Source organism: Notamacropus eugenii, chromosome 3, assembly GCF_028372415.1.
Source record: "Notamacropus eugenii isolate mMacEug1 chromosome 3, mMacEug1.pri_v2, whole genome shotgun sequence".
Taxonomy (NCBI): domain Eukaryota; kingdom Metazoa; phylum Chordata; class Mammalia; order Diprotodontia; family Macropodidae; genus Notamacropus; species Notamacropus eugenii.
Window position 1 is genome coordinate 404,020,032 of NC_092874.1, and position 18,647 is coordinate 404,038,678.

Sequence of the window (18,647 nt, forward strand, 5' to 3'; positions counted from 1 at the left end):
AATAATTTAGAACAATTGTAAAAAATTAAAAAAAATTTCTCTTCCCATAGCTATTTAAGTTATTTATAATAGCATTTAAAAGAAATATGAACTATTCTAGATCTTGCTTTTGTTCTGATACTTGATAGCTTTCCTGCTTAGAAAATCATTAGACGTGATTAAGCTCAGATTTGTATCTATTAAGTTTTGTATATATGTAGGTTATCACATACATAACCCTAATTTGATACATTGTACTGTTTTGTGGCATTTTACATTTTGAATGTCATCTTATGATAGAATGCAAAGTTTTAGACTTGAGTTCTTTGTTTTGCATTCAACATGTGCAGTATGTTACAGAGAGGAATAAATATATCCAAACACAGAAGAATTTTTAACTGTGTCGAGTAGGTTATGCTGTAGCTGTGTAAATTGAAAAAGGAAGTATACACATTAATTTTTCCTGTTTTTTTAGGCCAGCACTACTGTTCGAGTGACTAACTCCAATGCTCAGGCCGCTGGTCCCCTAGTAGTTGCTGGTTATAATGTTTCTGGCTCTGTTCGAAGTGATGGGGAGCCTATGAAAGGTGTTAAATTTCTCCTTTTTTCTTCTTCAGTAGCCAGAGAGGTAAGGAAAAGTCAGATGTTTAGAATAATAAAGAAGATGAAGGAAAAATGTAGATTAAGAAAATAATGCTAATTTCAATTTGTAGACTCCATAAATAAACTGTGTAGCTGAGGTACTATTTAATGAGAAATCTAAGTAATATATTTGGTGTGTATGTGTAGATAACTATTTTGTATTATCTCAATTTTTCTTGAAAAAATATTGAAGAATAATTATAATATTCTATAATGGTATAGTAATTATGATGGAGAAGGCAACTACATAATTTTTTTTGCAGTAACTTTTAGGGAATTTTGGGATACAGGAAAGAAATCATTTTAATTTTTTTTCCTCACAGGATATACTGGGTTGCAATAGTTCTCCAGTTGATGGATTTCAGTCCCAGGATGAGAAACTGATATTTTTGTGCAGTGTTATTTCAAAAGAAGATGGCTCCTTCTCCTTCTTTTCATTGCCAAGTGGGAGATACACAGTGGTAAAGGAAGATAATTTCATTTACCTGACGTCATAAAACATGATCTGCTATTTTTGTGTTAAAAAACAAATGTTTCGGTTCTTGGTTTCATATGCCATTCTCTTTTTCTGTTCTTTGTAAATGGAAATGATGCTGTTTGTTAATGCCTGTTATAACAGGTTCATACTAAAAAAATGTTAAAATGACACCTCTGCCTATGTAACTCAATGAAACTTTTTTTCTTGAGTTATTTAGATTGGGATTCTGGCTACTGAGTAGCTTATATATATATATATATATATATATATATATATATATATATATATACACACATATATAGTCTGCTGAGTAGCTCATATCTCTGTCTCTGTCTCTCTGTCTGTCTCTCTCTCCATGTACAGACACATACACATGTGTATGTGTGTATCCGCATCTGCTTCTTTTTACATCTGAAACATTTCTCATGGTAACATTTGTTGATATAACATTTTGTTGTGAAGGCTTTTAGTTCTTTCCTCATTTTCAAGTTGATAGGTTGAGTGTTTTTGGTGGCCATGGCCTTTTAGAAGTAAATATTGTGCTGAAGCTAAATTAAAAGCTTTGATCTTGTTTCAGGTTCCATTCTACAGAGGGGAGAGGATTACTTTCGATGTTGCTCCTTCCAGGTTAGACTTTACTGTTGAGCATGACAGCTTAAAAATTGAGGTAAGAGTCCCGCTATTAAACTCAAATATAAGGCACATTCTTATATGTCATGTCTCTTTGCAGAAATGCAAAAGTTCTAGAAGATAAAAATTTTGACTAGAGGGATTCTGAGGAAAAAACCAAAACCTTGTTGAGGTTTTTTTTCAGGGCCTCTTTACATTTCTTCATTATTAGAAAAATCATTTACTCTAATGGTAATGGCATCATATACATCACCTTTTCAGGTGTCATGCATTCAAAATTAGAGGTGAATTCTCAGAGGTCCTGAGCTAAAAGTGTTATCAACAATAGCTTATGTGCATGGTAGGGTTCTCAGAGGCTTTTCTTGGAGGAACGTTTTTGTGAGATAAAACTTGACAAAATCATTGATATGCAATTTTAGAAAAAGTTCATAGATCAATGTTCCTCTTGCTTTGATTGCTTAAGTGAATAAAGAATTCTCTTTCTCCTCTCCCTATTCTAGCCTGTTTTCCATGTCATGGGCTTCTCAGTCACTGGCAGGGTTTTGAATAGTCCAGATGGAGAGGGTGTTTCAGATGCTATTGTCATGCTGAATAATCAAATCAAAGGTGAGTGATGAATGTTGGGATCTGACAGTTTCAATCAAATGAAGAATATGAAAACATGGAAAACCTTACTTGACTGTCTTTTTCTTGATTTGTGCAAAATATATGCATCTGCATAGGGTTGATTTGCTTAGTTTTTTTTTCTTGTGTTACAGTAAAAACAAAAGGTGATGGCTCTTTCCGCCTGGAGAACATAACCACAGGAACATATACAATTCATGCTCAGAAGGAGCACCTCTATTTTGATCCTATTACAGTCAAGATAGCACCTAATACTCCTCAGCTGGCTGACATCATAGCCACAGGGTAAGATTGCGATTTACTTTAGTGGAAAATAGTAAGGCAAATAGTCTTATATTTGGAGAGTTCTTAATATAGAAATATGAGGTGTTGAAGGCACTTTTTCCTTAAGTGATCTGCATTGAGTTTTGCTTTAGGTAGAGGTGGAAGAACTCAGGATGATTTTCAGTTTTGAACATTAACCTAGTAGTCTTTCTAAAAGGTAGTTATTTGTTGGATGCTTTAAAAAAATTATTTTGCTGCAAAAATTATTTTGCTGTGACGTTGAATATAAATTGGTGCTTCTATAATTGGAGATCCATTTTATAATCTCTTTGAATAGCGGTCAAGGATAGAATTTTGGTTAGTGTTTATTTAACCCATGTGTTCTTCTGAAGGTTATACTGTTAACTGAGAAACAATATGTTTTTGAGTAATTGGGTTAGGGTAATTGCAATTCGTTTGTCATTAGGTAGGTTCATACTTGCATTATCCCATAATTGAACTTAAATATCACAGTATACAAAGGATCTGTGATTTTGTGAGCATGGGGAACTCCTGGTATGGGAATTTATCAACAGAGATTGTAACTTGTTCAGGGCCACAAGGCTAATAATGTGTGCCAGAAGCAGTGTTTGATTCCAGACTGCCCAGCACTTTATTGATGATGCTGTCTTTTGGGCATAAATAATAATTTGAAAAGCAGTCACCCATAAGTTTAAAGAACTCTTTATTTTTATTTTTTTATTTTATTATTATTAATTTTTTTATTCTTTTTTTTTAAAAATTTATTTATTTAACTTTTAACATTCATTTTCACAAAATTTTGGGTTCCAAATTTTCTCCCCATTTGTCCCCTCCCCCCACCTGAAAACACCGAGCATTCTGATTGCCCCTATCACCAATCTGCCCTCTCTTCTATCATCCCTCCCTTCCTTTGTCCCCATCTTCTCTTTTGTCCTGTAGGGCCAGATAACTTTCTGTACCCCATTACCTGTATTTCTTATTTCCTAGTAGCAAGAACAGTACTTGACAGTTGTTCCTATAACTTTGAGTTCCAACTTCTCTTCATCCCTCCCTCCCCACCCATTCTCTTTGGGAAGGCAAGCAATTCGATATAGGCCATATCTGAGTAGTTTTGCAAATGACTTCCATAATAGTCGTGTTGTGTAAGACTAACTATATTTCCCTTCATCCTATCCTGCCCCCCATTGCTTCTATTCTGTCTTTTGATCCTGTCCCTCCCCAAGAGTGTTGACTTCAAATTGCTCCCTCCTCCCATTGCCCTCCCTTCCATCATCCCCCCCACCCTGCTTATCCCCTTCTCCCCCACTTTCCTGTATTGTAAGATAGGTTTTCATACCAAAATGAGTGTATATTTTATTCCTTCCTTGAGTCAAGTGTGATGAGAGTAAACTTCATGTTTTTCTCTCACCTCCCCTCTTTTTCCCTCCACTAAAAAGTCTTTTGCCTGCTTCCTTTATGAGAGATAATTTGTCCCATTCCATATCTCCCTTTCTCCTCCTGATATATTTCTCTCTCACCGCTTAATTTCATTTTTTTTTAAGATATGATCCCATCCTATTCCATTCACTCTGTGCTCTGTCTCTGTGTGTGTGTGCGTGCACGTGCGTGTGTGTGTAATCCCACCAACTACCCAGATACTGAAAGTTTCAGGAGTTACAAATATTGTCTTTCCATGTAGGAATGTAAACAGTTCAACTTTAGTCAGTCCCTTATGACTTCACTTTGCTGTTTACCTTTTCATCCTTCTCTTCATTCTTGTGTTTGAAAGTCAGATTTTCTTTTCAGCTCTGGTCTTTTCATCAAGAATGCTTGAAAGTCCTCTATTTCATTGAAAGACCAGTTTTTCCCCTGAAGTATTATACTCAGTTTTGCTGGGTAGGTGATTCTTGGTTTTAGTCCTAGTTCCCTTGACTTCTGGAATATCCTATTCCATGCCCTTCGATCCCTTAATGTGGAAGCTGCTAGATCTTGTGTTATCCTGATTGTATTTCTACAATACTTGAATTGTTTCTTTCTAGCTGCTTGCAATATTTTCTCCTTGATCAGGGAACTCTGGAATTTGGCCACAATGTTCCTAGGAGTTTCTCTTTTTGGATCTCTTTCAGGAGGTGATCTGTGGATTTCTTGAATACTTATTTTGCCCTCTGGTTCTAGAATCTCAGGGCAGTTTTCCTTGATAATTTCATGAAAGATGATGTCTAGGCTCTTTTTTTGATCATGGCTTTCAGGTAGTCCCATAATTTTTAAATTGTCTCTCCTGGATCTATTTTCCAGGTCAGTTGTTTTTCCAATGAGATATTTCACATTATCTTCCATTTTTTCATTCTTTTGGTTTTGTTTTGTGATTTCTTGGTTTCTCATAAAGTCATTAGCCTCCATCTGCTCCATTCTAATTTTGAAAGAGCTATTTTCAAGAACTCTTAAATTAAAACAAAAACACAAAAAGGTTCCCTACTTGTAGACCATATAGTACATACCTATTCCATACCAGAAAGATACATTTTTCAGATAAGAGTTGCTTAAGCTTATCCTATTTTCTTCTATTTTTGCTGTATTATTTTTTGTCTTTTTTCTTAAATTTTCCTTTTTTTCACTCTTTAACTTCAGTTCTGGCTACCTGCATGGTTGACATTTTTGAACTCCAGGCCAGTTTCTTTAGAGAAAAATGGCAGTTTAAAAAACTTCTTGCTTCCACTCTCTAGATTTGCCCAATTCAAGGTTGCTTTATTTTAATGACAAAATACCACAGAATCATATCTCCTTATTTTCTTTTGCCTCTGACTTCATTTTATGCCTTTCAGCATGTTATGATTTGCAATGCTGTGTTTTGTCTCCACATGATGTGCCTGCCCAAAATTCACTTGTAAGGTTCTGAGAGATTTGTAAAACTACTAAAACTAAAAATGGAATTTTCTGAAATTCTTCACCAGTGAGTGAGAAAATTAATGATCACTAATTTCTTTTCTTGTCTTTGGCCACATGTGGGGGTGGCAGTTCTGGATCTGTGTTTTCACCTATATGAGGAAGTTGTGGTGAAAAAACTCCCCCCACCACTGCAGGTCAGCAACTGTTTTGCATTGGATAATTGTACCTTGTTAGGGCGCCCCAGTCTGCTTTCTAAGGGACTGGCAATTAAAGCCCTTCATGACCTGTCTCCTTTCTGCCTTTCTAGTCTTCTACATTTCTCCCCTCACTATACTCTGTGATTCAGCTGAATTGGCTTGCCTGCCTAGAATGCTCTCCTTTCTCCTCTTCCCCTCCCAGTTTTCCTGGCTTCCTTCCTTTTGGATTTAGTTCAGATTCCACCTTCTGCAGGAAGCCCCCCTCTTACTGCCCCTCATCCCTGCCCCAGTCCTTTCCATTTATATATCTTGTCTCACAAGTACCTAGCTATTTGCTTCTCAGGGACTGTGTTTTTGCCTTTCTTTGTACCCTAGCACTTAGCACATTGCCTGGTGCATCAGAAGCACTTAGTGAATGTTTGTTGGCTGCCTTTTTGACTTGGAGACTTTTCTTTCCTGGTTGGCTTCCTACCTCTGTGGTTATTCCTTTTTAGCGTCCTTAACCAGTTCTTCCTTCCCTTCAAAGGGAAAAGGAACTTTTCTCTTTCTTCTATATACTGCCTCTCGTCTCATCTACTTTCAGTATTTCATATGCCATCTCTGTGTAGCTCACTTGCAGATCTACCTCTTGTCCCATCCTCTTCTTCGAGAGCTCCAGTCCTTGATTTTTAATACTGACTGGACCTAATCCTGGTGGATGCTCTTTTGTGGTTCATACTTGGCATGCACCAAATTGAATGAACCATCCCACTTCTCCCCTTTTTGGCTTCATTGTTTCTGTTGATGGTAACATTGTTCTCTCACAGTTACCCAGGGTTCAGACCCTCATTATCTCCCTTAGTTTTATTTTCTCCCTCTCTTCCCCCTTACTGCTTCCCCTAAATTTTCCCCTAAATTGGTGACAGCTTCCAGTATCCTTCCTCACAATTCTTTTCACTGCTGCCAAGGTAATCTTCTAATGTACAAGTCTAAGCACATAATTTTCTTTAAAAACAGCAGAACAAAACTTTAGTGGCTTACCATTGCTAAAATAGATTGCTTTTTTTTTTTTTGTCACTCAAGTTTTTCATAATCTAGTTCCATCTACCTTTCCTTTTCTGCCAAACTTGGTCAGGAAATTTAGTTCTTTCAGTTGTAAAATGAAGGGATTGGACTAGATATTTCCATCTTGCTCAAATATGTTCCCTTCTTGTTCAGAATCTATAATTCTGTGACACTTCAATTTTAAGTCCTGGTTTTATCACTTACCAGCTAATCTTTCTCTCCCTTAGTTTTAGTTTGTTCACCTGCAAAATAAGGTAAGTAATATCAGTTGCCATGTTATAAGTGTGAGTTTCTGGTCATATCTGTTGCTATAGAGTCATTCTTGTGGTAAAAATAAATATTAATAAGGTATGCATATTTATAGACAGATTCTGTGAGTGGTGTTGCAAGAAACAACAAATTTTATAAGCAGAGTAAGTTCTTAAATTTGCAATTTCAACTTGTCCTTCTGTGTAGCGTTGTTAACTTTGCTTGGAGATCTGAATGCTGGGTTATTTAAATATTATTCAATTATATTCCCTTGTGTTTTCCAGTCTTGAATATTTCCTATAAGCTGTGGGTCTTTGTACGTTCAGTACTATTAAATTTACTACTTATTCATTATTAAATAATTTTTTAGATATGCATAATAATAAATATGGAGTATAAAGCATGTTGGGAGTATTTTAAGAAAAGTAAATTCAGTCTGCTCTTTTCAAAAGATGTTTTAAATCATTATTATGATGTATTGGTTTATAACAGTAAGCTGTGCATTTATTATATCTGTTTTTATAGAAAACCTCTGAAACCTTTAGTGTAACCTTATCACAGAAAGATGATTTACTGTTTATTATTTTGGTGATTCATTATTATTTAAAAACACAAAATACTATGAAAAATACAGAATTATTTATGATTTGGGGAATTCCTGAGTATTTTCATTTCTCATTCCCAGATCATGAAGATGACTTCGTGGGGGATTTTCAAACATTAGTAATATGCCATCTAGCTTACAAGGTGGTTGTGATATTGAAATGAGATTTTCTATTTAAATTATTTTCTAAACCTTGTTGTGCTATAGAAGATAATATTTCATACTTTATGTAGCTTGGACTTTTAGCCATTTCCCAACATTGTCATTACCTCTCTGTCTGAGTACTCTCAGAATCTCAGGTTTCATTTTAAGAGACAAAATGTTTAGGACTAGTAGGGTATTTGTTTCACCACATGTGCTCTTCGCCATATCATATTCATATCAGGCTTCATCTTGAATGTTGTGGTAATACTGAATGCAACTGAGAAGTTAGGCAGTGTCTGGGAAAAGGCAAATGGGGTGAAAGGACAGCCTCAAGATTATGACACGTAAGATCTGGTTGAAAGAAATGGGGATATTTATTCTGGAGAGGAAAAGACATGGAGATTATCAGTATCATTAGATATTTGAAAGTGTGTCTGGGCTTGCACCAAAGGGCAGAACCAGCAATGATGGGTGAAAGTTGAAGAGATACATACTTAGGCCTGAAGAAAAACTTCCTTCCAATTAAATCTGGCCTTTTCCCTTAAGCTCTCCCCAGTTCCACCTAGTTACAAGAGAGAGGGGTGGTATATAGTTTAGTGACTTGGGGCATAGTTCTGGATTGCTTTCCAGAATGGCTACACCAGTTCACAGTGCCACCTACAGTGCTTCATTGTTCCTTTCCTATGTACTTTGGACATTTTGACTTGTAATATCTTACTCTTATGTAGGTTATATCCTTAATTGTAAATTTCTTGAGTTAGGGATGATGGTGTTTTTCATTGTTTGTTTAACTCAGTGTTTATTAAGGTACTGCTTGGTACTAGTGCTACAAATGTCAAACTTAATCTCTTCAGGGATGTTGGGGTACAATATGTACAGAAATGTAAATATATGGAGTAGTTTGGGGGGGGAAAAGAAAATTAACCATTGGGGACTTTGGGATATCTTCATGGAGATCGTGCTTCCCCTGGTTTTTGTATACGCAGTGTCTTAACATTTTGCTAATAATAAGCATGTGGGGAAGGGACTTAAGCCTGTCAGGTTCCGGCTGACTGTTTCTGAATTTATAGGGTAAAAGAAGTCACTTTTTTTTAAGGGCTGCACATATATATTTAAAAGAAGAAGGTAAAAACACAGTATAATTTTCCTATCTTCACAGTATTCTCTCCAATTGATGTATTAATTGAAACATTTACAAAAATGAACAATCATTCCCAGTTGCCCCCACTCCCTCATTTCAATTTATTTCATATGTCTAAAAATCATCTTAAGGAAAATCTTTTTTTTATTATTATTTTATTTGTTTTCAGTGTAAAGAAGTCACTTCTTATAGTGACTTAAGGTCTATTGGGCCTCCGTGTAGAATTGGGCACCCTTCTGGACTCCCAGAGGAGATGGAACATCTGCTTTCCTAGTCCAGTAAAAATCTTGTGGGTTTTTACAGGATTCTTATCTGGATCAAGCAGGACCAAATCAAGCAGGATCAGGCTTTAGGGGAAGGGAGTTCAGATCTGGGGACTGGTGCTGATTCATGTTAGTGGGGGGTTGGAATCTAGCTTTAGGCTATTACTATTGTTCTTACTCTGACAGGGTGACTTGGCTTTCCTGGGGTTTCTTCCTTTAAGGAATTTGGAGGCTACTGAATTCCATATAGTGCTTCTGCTCTAGAAATGCCAGAGTAGCCCAGTTGCTATTGGATCCTCAGTTATGTTAATACAGTATTTTCCTGATGTCAGCTCCCTTTATTCTGACATAGCTTTTTCCCCACAAAAAAACCCCTATTAATTTCCTTTGGTCTCAGCTTCCCCACAGGTTTCCCTGCTGAAGCTTCCTACTCCCAGGAAACCTTATTGGTCCCTGTTTTTCTACTCTCTGGCCTGGGGACAGTAAAAAACCCAACCCAGGTGGGCACTGCATCTCTCAGACTTGGTTGCCCAAGGCTGCATGTTGCTATGTCCTCATAACTGAATGACCAGACATGTTTCCTAAAGGGAAATGAGGGAAACTGTGTTTGGAGGAGCTTAGTGCTATGGTGTCCTTGCTGTCTTAGGGCAAAGTAAACTTCCTCCCTTTATTAAATGTTCAGTGATCCATGAATGCCTCATTTCGTCCCAATGTTGAATCTGAACTAAGAGGATTTTGGCTTTAGAGCTGCTCCTACAATACCAGCGTTGTTCAGTTTCTCCCTTGTTACCTTGTAAATAAATCATAGGATTTTTGACATATTTGTCTCTCTTTGGATGCTTGCATATGTTATTGATTATTAATGATAACATATGGATAGGAGTATGTAAAACTTTCATCCTGTATGTGTCAGCTACATAGTACTTTATTATGCCTTAAACTTGACACTTGGTAAATGTTTCTCTTCATCTCTCCACCTCCAAACCCCAAATGCCGGACGTTACTGGTTGTTATAACTTTAGTATGACATATTAATGCATGTGGGTACACATAAATTGTCATTTATTGGACATCTACTGTGTGTAGGGTCCTTTGCTAGTTGATCTGGGAGTTGTCAAACTAAACAGGATATACTTTTCCTTGAGGAGTTCACAAACTTAGCTGTAAGAGAGACATAAGAAAAGTCCTTTGGAACTTTGGAGTATGACAAAACAACTTCTGACATGGTGATTTCTTAGAGTGAGTCATATTTGGGTTGGCCTTAAAGGGTGAGCATGATTTCAGTAGACAGAGATAATGGTGGAAGAGTGTTCCAGAAGGAGGGAAAAGAATGAAAAAGAGTGTAATGGTTGAAAAATACACGACGTATTTGGGGAAAGACAAGTGTCCCAAATTGGCTAGAATACAGGGTATATGAAAGAGTATAAGGAGATAAGATCAGAGAGGTAGGTTGCATCCAGATTGTGAAGGGCCTTGACTGCCAGACTAAGAAGTTTTAGTTTTATTGAGTAGATAGTAAGGTAGGAAAAGTGTTTGAGTAGGAGAGTGATACCAGATTAGAATTTCCTTATGCCTTCAAAGATATTATATTGAGTTATAATGCAGATGAACTCTTGTTTTTTCTTCCCCAACATAGATAGATATATTGTCTCTAGTATCCTAGAGAGCTGTAGTATTGAAGCATTACCAATAAACAAGTGACTGTTTGCTTCTTGGTCCTTAGAAAGCAGGGTTTGTCTTATTTCATCACTAGTTCCCCTGAATTATCAAGAGTATCTGCTGCTTGCTGTTATCATCACTACTTATAATTAATTGTTGACTCTACTGATCTCTAGTATCCTAATCCCTCATTTTCACTTCTATCTTTTCTCTTACCCGTTGCTTCTCCTTCCTTCATAACTTATTTTAGAAATTTGGCTAATTAGACTATTTCTTTCCTTTCACAAGAAGAATTGGCCAGTCACAGATTGTGGGACCTTTGATACTTCTTGGCTACATTTGTTGGAGGATACATATGGGCTGCTGCTTCTCTATCAGATATTTTTTGGGGTAGGAATGAATGGAGCTAGAATTAATTACTGTGTTTCCTCTCTGAAGGCTGGTGTTCAAATAGACAAATTTTGACCTTACCCTGCAGTTCTTTTCCTTTGTCAAAAGTTGGTGCTGATATACAAATTTAGGATAAACCCCCCAGATTTGAAGTTAAAGTTTGTGAAAAAGCCCTTGGATTTCCTTTGGACAAATATGCTACATTTTGCCACTTAGGTTGTTATTTCTTTTGAAGTTTTGATTTGTTCATAGAATTACTAATACTGAATCTGCCTTTAAATTAAATAAGTGTTATGCCATGCTTTTAAAGCTGGGGGTTTCCTCAGAAAGGGATGGATTTTGCAATTTGATGTGATTCCTTCCCCTCTCCCCCAATTAAATTTGTGTATTTCATTGAACGGCTTTTTTTTTTTTTGGCAGGTTCAGTGTCTGTGGTTACATATCTATAACTCGCTTTCCTGATACAATCAAGCAGATCAATAAATACAAAGTTGTCATGACATCTCAGGGAAGGGAGAAATCTTTGATCACAGCAGAGACTGACTCACGTGGAGAATTTTGTTTTAAAGCAAAATCAGGGAACTATAAAGTCCAGGTAAGATGAGAGAATTTTAGTCTTACTTAAATAGAATAGAGGAAACTCCTGGTTTTTATTAAGGACCAGTTAAGACTAAATTCAGCATAAGATCCTGGTTTTGGGAGGTCCTCTTATAAACTTTGTAATGCCTTTACCTTCTAACTTATCAAGGTGGTTTCCTGAATTTTTATTTCTAATACAGTAGAGATTCATCATGATTTAATGTAAATTCTGATATGCCTTTAAATGCTTTTTGAAATGACAGCCAGTCCACAAAGTATTATGTTTTTGACCCTTTCTGGCTATTATTATCGGGCAACTTCTCTCAAAGCTGGAACCATTGACAATCTATAGGAGAGCATAATGAGAAACAGACATTGATGCTTTAAAGAATAGTAGTTTTATTATGTGATCTTTTTCATGTGAGTTAAAAATAGCTAAACATTGCTACCTTATTTACTTTTTTGCTTATTTTAGGAAGTCCTCAAAAAGAAAAGAACTGTAGAAATAGAAATATTCCACATAGGATTCAGCCATATGATGTTAAAATTCCCTGGTTTGCATTTAGTGTTAAGTGACCTATGACTAGTGACCATTTTAAGGGTGGAGACATGAAATATAATAGGAAAATGGTAGGTGGTAAATGTTAAATGTAAATTAGTAGGATGAGTTGTGGTGGTGAATTTGCTTCTCTCATTTAAGTTGGTACTCCTTTAAGATCGTAGATGACTATAGGTTGTTTGTGAACATGGTTGTGAGTGTCAAATCAGGTTTCTTGACATGAATATCTATCAGTTAAATTCTCTGTTATGCTGGGCACAAACAAATGTACTTTGTGACAGACTAAATTGCAATTTTATAATGTCATTCTGTGTATTTATATAGGTAATTGTTCCTGAGGCAGAAACCAGAGCAGGACTTTCTTTGAAACCCAAAATGTTTCCTGTTGTTGTTACCAGCAGACCAGTGATGGATGTGACCTTTTCCCAGTTTTTGGCCTCAGTTTCAGGGAAAGTCTCTTGTTTGGGTAAGTTGTGAATTGAGAGCACAAACAGGTAATTATGAAAAAGCAAAAGCAAAAGTATGCTAGTGAAATTCTCTTCTTATGGGGAAGTACTGTACTGGTCAGCCAAATAATAATAGTGTTCTTGTCAGCACCTTAATTAGTACAAGACAATAGACTCTTTGCCCCTGGATGCTGAAATTTAAAGGTTACGATTAGGACATATTCTGCTATCTGAGAAACAACTTGACTTAGCACTTAGCAAGTTGGTTTAAATAGGAAGATATGAAATGGCAAGTGCTTCCTTTCTCAGGTTGCTGTCACCCAAGTGGAGGATCTGCCTTGTGCTCCCCACCCCTGAATTAATCTGAGTTTATTTTGAGGGTGTGATTTTTGAAACTTTGTCCTAAGCTCAGATTATGAAACTGACTCTGAAAAATGCTAGTTGTGCCCGTAGTTCTTAGAGAGGATTTTATGATGTCCTAGTTTTCTTAATATATGCTGAATAAAGGCTAGTAGTAAGCCATTTAGGATAATTCTCCAAAGAATTTTTTTTATCCCCTTTGGTTCCCAGGGTGTGTTGAGGCTATTGGTTCGGTCTTAATTCTTTAGAGTTGTCTAATTTATGACAGAGCACAGGTGATGGTTTCCTTTGGGATCTCATTGTCTGTCTCTCATAGTCCTTCACTAAAATGGCATTTGCCAGTCTTTTGGTTCTACTGACTTGTTTGCTTGGTGAATAGAATATGCTAAAGAAACTCTTACACTCATTTCTTTTGAAAAATTAAATTGTCATAAGTAATAGAGTAGAAATTTGAGGAGAGAAATAAATGCGTTGGGTTTTTGAAGCTTTAGCCTTGTGGGGTTTTCTGCTTTATTTCCGTTTTTGTTTTTTTTTTTTTTGGTAGATACCTGTGGAGACTTGCTGGTGACTTTACAATCCATAAGCCGTCAGGGGGAGAAGCGTAGTCTGCAGTTATCTGGAAAGGTTAACTCCATGACTTTTACTTTTGATAACGTGCTTCCTGGCAGATACAAAAGTAAGATGTGTTTGAACTTGTCAGGTTTAGCTAATTATATACCTTATACCTTGGTTTTTAAAAATATAATACTTAAAATCCAGTTTGAGCTTAATACCTTTACTTAATTCTTTCTTGTCCTTTTGTGCTACACATATAATACATTATTAGGCTTTAAAGAAAATGTTGTGGCATGAATTGGTTGCCATTCTTTTGTGGGATAATATATTCTTTACCTTTTGATAAGTCTGGACTTCATGCCATTCCATTTCCAAATAATAGAGAAACAGTGGTAAAATAGTTTCCTTGTTGTATAAACATTATGGCTTTATCTTGCTACATTTTGTTAATGAAATGACATTGACTGCTTGCACTTTTACTTTTTCAGACTACTGTATTGCTTTTTAGTGTAGTAAGTGACAGTGTCCTGAAGAACTACAGGGCATATTTTTCATTTTTATTAACTTCTCATATCTGTGATTTCATTGATTCACTCTCTACAGATATGCAGATCACATCCCTTCCATGTGTTTGTTAATGACCTTCTTAGGTGACAGATCAGAATAGATTTATCAACATTAAGTCTAAAGAAATCCTTATGTTAACTGCCAAAGTTCCATGGGTTGCTAAGGCTAAAAATAACCCATCACCTAGAAGCTAGTTTCTCTGAACTTACCTAGTGTGGTTCTTGTATATTATTCTGTTGCTGGACTCATACTTTGAAAACTTTTTGACTTGATAGGAACTTCTAGTGTTTGTACCCCATTGGCATAGCATTTGTGTTTGGGCTGTCTCCAGCGGTATAGTAGGTTCCCCCTCACATAAAGTATTCAGGTGGGTACATGAACATAACCACTGGGGGCATAATGTTATAAGTATGCATTGTACTAGATAAGTTCAAATGTCTTCTAGTTCTGAGATTATCTGACTTTTTTTAGAAGCCAGTACTATTTCCATACCATAATGAGGCATCTACGTAGGATTTTAGTACAACAATTTAATTAATATTTATTGAAATTCTTTCTTGTAGCCTGATTTTTTTTAACCATGACAAATCTGATCTATTTCTTGCTAATTTTAATGGTAGAAGGTCATTTTATTTTATACTACATTTTCCAAAAGTTACAAATGCTTGGGAAGAAAGATAATTAATGTTATTTATGATATTGGCTGCCTTGCTTTTTTTTTTCCTCCCAGTAAGTATTATGCATGAGGATTGGTGCTGGAAGAATAAAAGTCTAGAGGTGGAAGTTGCAGAAGAGGATGCATCAGGGATTGAATTTAGGCAGACTGGCTATATGTTAAGATGTTCGCTTTCTCACGCAATTACCCTGGTATGTATGGGAGGATAGTCCCATTTATAGTGGAAAGAGCAATAGACTACTGTTGCTAAGAATTTTGTTACTTTGGACAAATTACGTTGTGTCTCAATTTCATTGTCATTTTACTTACCTTTCATAGATATTTTGAGAAATGATAATTAGGAAGCAGCTTAAGTTCCTTTGGGGAAAGATGCGTATATTAATTTCATACATAATTACTTGTCCAGAGTTAACTCCTCGGTTTTGGGAGGTAAAATGTTTTTGGAGGTGACTAGATGAGGAAACTTTTTAAAGCTAGGTTGAGGGGCAGCTAGGTGACACAGTGGACACATTCAAGTTATTAATTAGTGAGCAGTGTAAGCAGCTGTAGCAAATTTAATTCTGTGGTCATTGTTCCCTTTGTGTAAAGAACAGTTTAAAAGGACCACAGTGGTGCTTTTTCCTTTGACTGCCTACTTTCTGGATTAATGGACATTGGCTAATCTAATCCCAACTAGAATAACAGTATTCCACTATAAAACAGTATTTATGAAGCTCAGATTGTCCCAAATTCATTAACTTTAACATTTTTTGACACCAAAAAATTTGTCAGGTACCTGAGACGTGTAAATGTAAAAAGTAAATAACTGGTTACACCACATATTGCAGAAGTTGAGATTGGAAACTAGCATTCTTAATTTTTGTATGTTTTTCTGACAACTTAGCTATACACTTAAAAGTAGTTATAATGGTAGAAATTAATAATAGTAATTATCTAGTCAATAAGGAATGATACAGATGTGCAAGAAAAGAGATTATATTTTTGTGGGAGTCTGTGCAGGTGTGGCTCATAAGTTCTTCAATGATAAATAGACATAATACAAACATATCAGTAGCTCTTGAACATAAAGGGTCTTCCTTTCTATGTAAACATTACCAGTTGCCTTAGTGGCCCTCTATTTCCTGGTAAATCATTATGTTGTCTTTGGTCCCTTAGGAATTCTATCAGGATGGAAATGGACCTGAGAATGTGGGAATTTATAATCTATCCAAAGGAGTGAACCGATTCTGTCTATCAAAGCCTGGTAAGTTGAAAAGTTGCTACTAGTTAGAATGATTGAAACTCACCAGAGAGTGGTCTTAAAGGCAACTTTCTTTCTTGGCTTTATTTGCATTTTAACTACCAATTTTCAGTGAGCCTGAATTTTTCTGTTTTCTTCATGGAAGGAGTAATCACTTAAATGGATTAAATTAGGTAGTTTGCACTGGACCCTTTTATTTACATAAAAATAGTACCACGTTTAAATAATCAGTTTTTATGAGTAGCTATATCCTTCCTTCTAAAGGTTAACTGCACTGGTAATTGACTAACTTATCAGATGATAAGAATAGTAATAGTAATTAGAATAGTAATTTTGATTACTTATTTAGGTTCAGGAATTAGTAACCAGGAAATTGGTTTTGATGGTACAGTCAAGAAGGAGTTGCCAGATGTTTTCATCCTCCAAAAATTCTGCTGCGAAGTCAGGAATTATACTCTACTGCTGAATTTTACAGACTACTATTGCAAAAGGATTTTCTGTGACTGTGCTTACTATAAAATTGAATACATATTTCTAAGATAGAAAAACTGCAAAAGATTACACAGTACAAATTTGTCTTTGGAAGTTGAGAAAAGGATTTTTAAAAGTTGAAATATGTTTTCAAGCATTTTGCAATGGAAACCAACTTTTTCGTCCTTCTGTTGCACATCTAGGAACTATTGCTATACTTGGTTAAATTGTTAAGTTATAGAAAGTCAAAAGCATATTACTGAACTATTTAAGTGATTTAAGTCATTGGGAATACTAGTTAGATGGTGAGGAAAATACTTTGTTGGCATTTCTAATTCTGTTATCAAATCTGTAATATGTTGCAAGTTAGAGAAGCTAACTCTTGATTGATGTTGACTCAGAAATAGATTATTTCTGAAAATAAATTTTTCTTTGTTTTCAAAGGTGTATACAAAGTGACTCCACGATCTTGTCACCGGTTTGAACATGGTTATTATACATATGACACGTAAGCTTAACTTGCTTATAAAATATTTCACAGTTTGAAGGCATATTTTTTAAAAAAAAACAACATATACTTTAATCTGCAATCTGAATCTATTAGCTCTCTATGTAGAGGCAGATAGCATGTTTCATTCTGAGTTCTTAGGAACTGTGGTTGATCATTGTTTTGAACAGAGTTGTTAAATCTTCCAAAGCTGATAGTTGTTTTTTCAGTTGTGTCTGACTCTATGTGACCCCATATGGGGATTTCATGGCAAAGATACTGGAGTAGTTTGCCATTTCCTTCTTCAGATGAGGAAACTGAGCTAACAGGAGATTTGCTCCGAGTCATAGAGCTAGTAAATGTCTGAGGCCAGATTTGAACTCATGAAGATGAATTTCCCTGACTCCAGGCCCAGCACTGTATCCAGTGCTGCTTTCCAAGTTGATTATGTCTCTCCTACAATTATTGCACAATTTGTTCTCCTGATTCTTCCTTCACTTTGCATCAGGTCATAAAGTCTTCCCAGGTTTTTCTAAAACCATTCCCTTTATCATTTCTTATAGCATAGTAGTATTTTATCACATACATATCGTATAACTTGTTCATCCATTCCCCAATTAATGGATATTTGCTCAGTTTCCAATTTTTTTCCACTTCAAAAAGAGTTGCCATAAATATTTTTATATAAGTCCTTTATTTCTTTTCTTTTTTTTTTTGATATATTTAACATAGGGACCTAGTAGTAATATTTTTAGCTTAAAGGGTATGCGTAGTTTAATAGCTTTTGGGAATAATTAAATTGTTTCCCAGATGAGTTGGACTAATTTACAGTTCTACGAACAGTGTGTTAATGTACCTAGTTTCCCACAACCTTTTCAGCATTGTTGTTTTTCTTATTTGTCAGCTGTATCAATCTGGTGGGTATGACCTGGTACTTCACAGATTTTTAATTTTCACTCCTCCAACCATTAGTGATTTAGAGCATGGCTTGAATTTTTTTCTCTGAAAGTTACCTGTTCATTTCCTTTGACCATTTATCAATTGAGGAATTGCTCTTTTTCTTTTTTTTTTTTTTGGAGGGGGCAAGGCAAGATAGTTGGGGTTAAGTAACTTGCCCAAAGTCACACAGCTAGTAAGTGTCAAGTGTCTGAGGCTGGATTTCTACTCAGGTCCTCCTGGTGCTCTCTTCACCATGCCACCTCACTGCCCCAGAATTGTTCTTTTTCTTGTAAAATCTCTGCAGATTTTTAGAAATGAGACCTTTATCAGAGAGAAGTAGAAGCATATCTTAAGAAGATAATGAACAGTGATTCTGTTTCCATTGAAAATAGAAGGAATTGTTTTAAGTAGGAAAAATTTAAATCATTTTTCTGGCAAAGTTTGTGAGACAGTATGTATTCTGAGAAAATATCTGATGAATCTTCTTTCTTAGAGTTTAAGAAAAGGGTAGAAAAACCTACAGGTTATGGCTTAAATGCAGGGTTTTTTTGTGTCTGTTCAGTTCATGTCACAA

General features: G+C 35.7%; 1 protein-coding gene across 1 annotated transcript in view; it reads left to right on the forward strand.

Moving 5' to 3' along the window:
* The window catches only part of LOC140497297 (BOS complex subunit NOMO1), a 48,046-nt gene that overhangs the window by 10,931 nt on the left and 18,468 nt on the right, over positions 1-18,647 (forward strand). Inside the window, exons 7-17 of the mRNA XM_072598096.1 lie at positions 455-607; positions 945-1,082; positions 1,677-1,766; positions 2,230-2,335; positions 2,488-2,638; positions 11,615-11,789; positions 12,657-12,798; positions 13,683-13,814; positions 14,991-15,127; positions 16,092-16,179; positions 17,092-17,155. Coding sequence (XP_072454197.1) covers positions 455-607; positions 945-1,082; positions 1,677-1,766; positions 2,230-2,335; positions 2,488-2,638; positions 11,615-11,789; positions 12,657-12,798; positions 13,683-13,814; positions 14,991-15,127; positions 16,092-16,179; positions 17,092-17,155 — 1,376 coding nt within the window. The remainder of the gene's footprint in view (positions 1-454; positions 608-944; positions 1,083-1,676; positions 1,767-2,229; positions 2,336-2,487; positions 2,639-11,614; positions 11,790-12,656; positions 12,799-13,682; positions 13,815-14,990; positions 15,128-16,091; positions 16,180-17,091; positions 17,156-18,647) is intronic.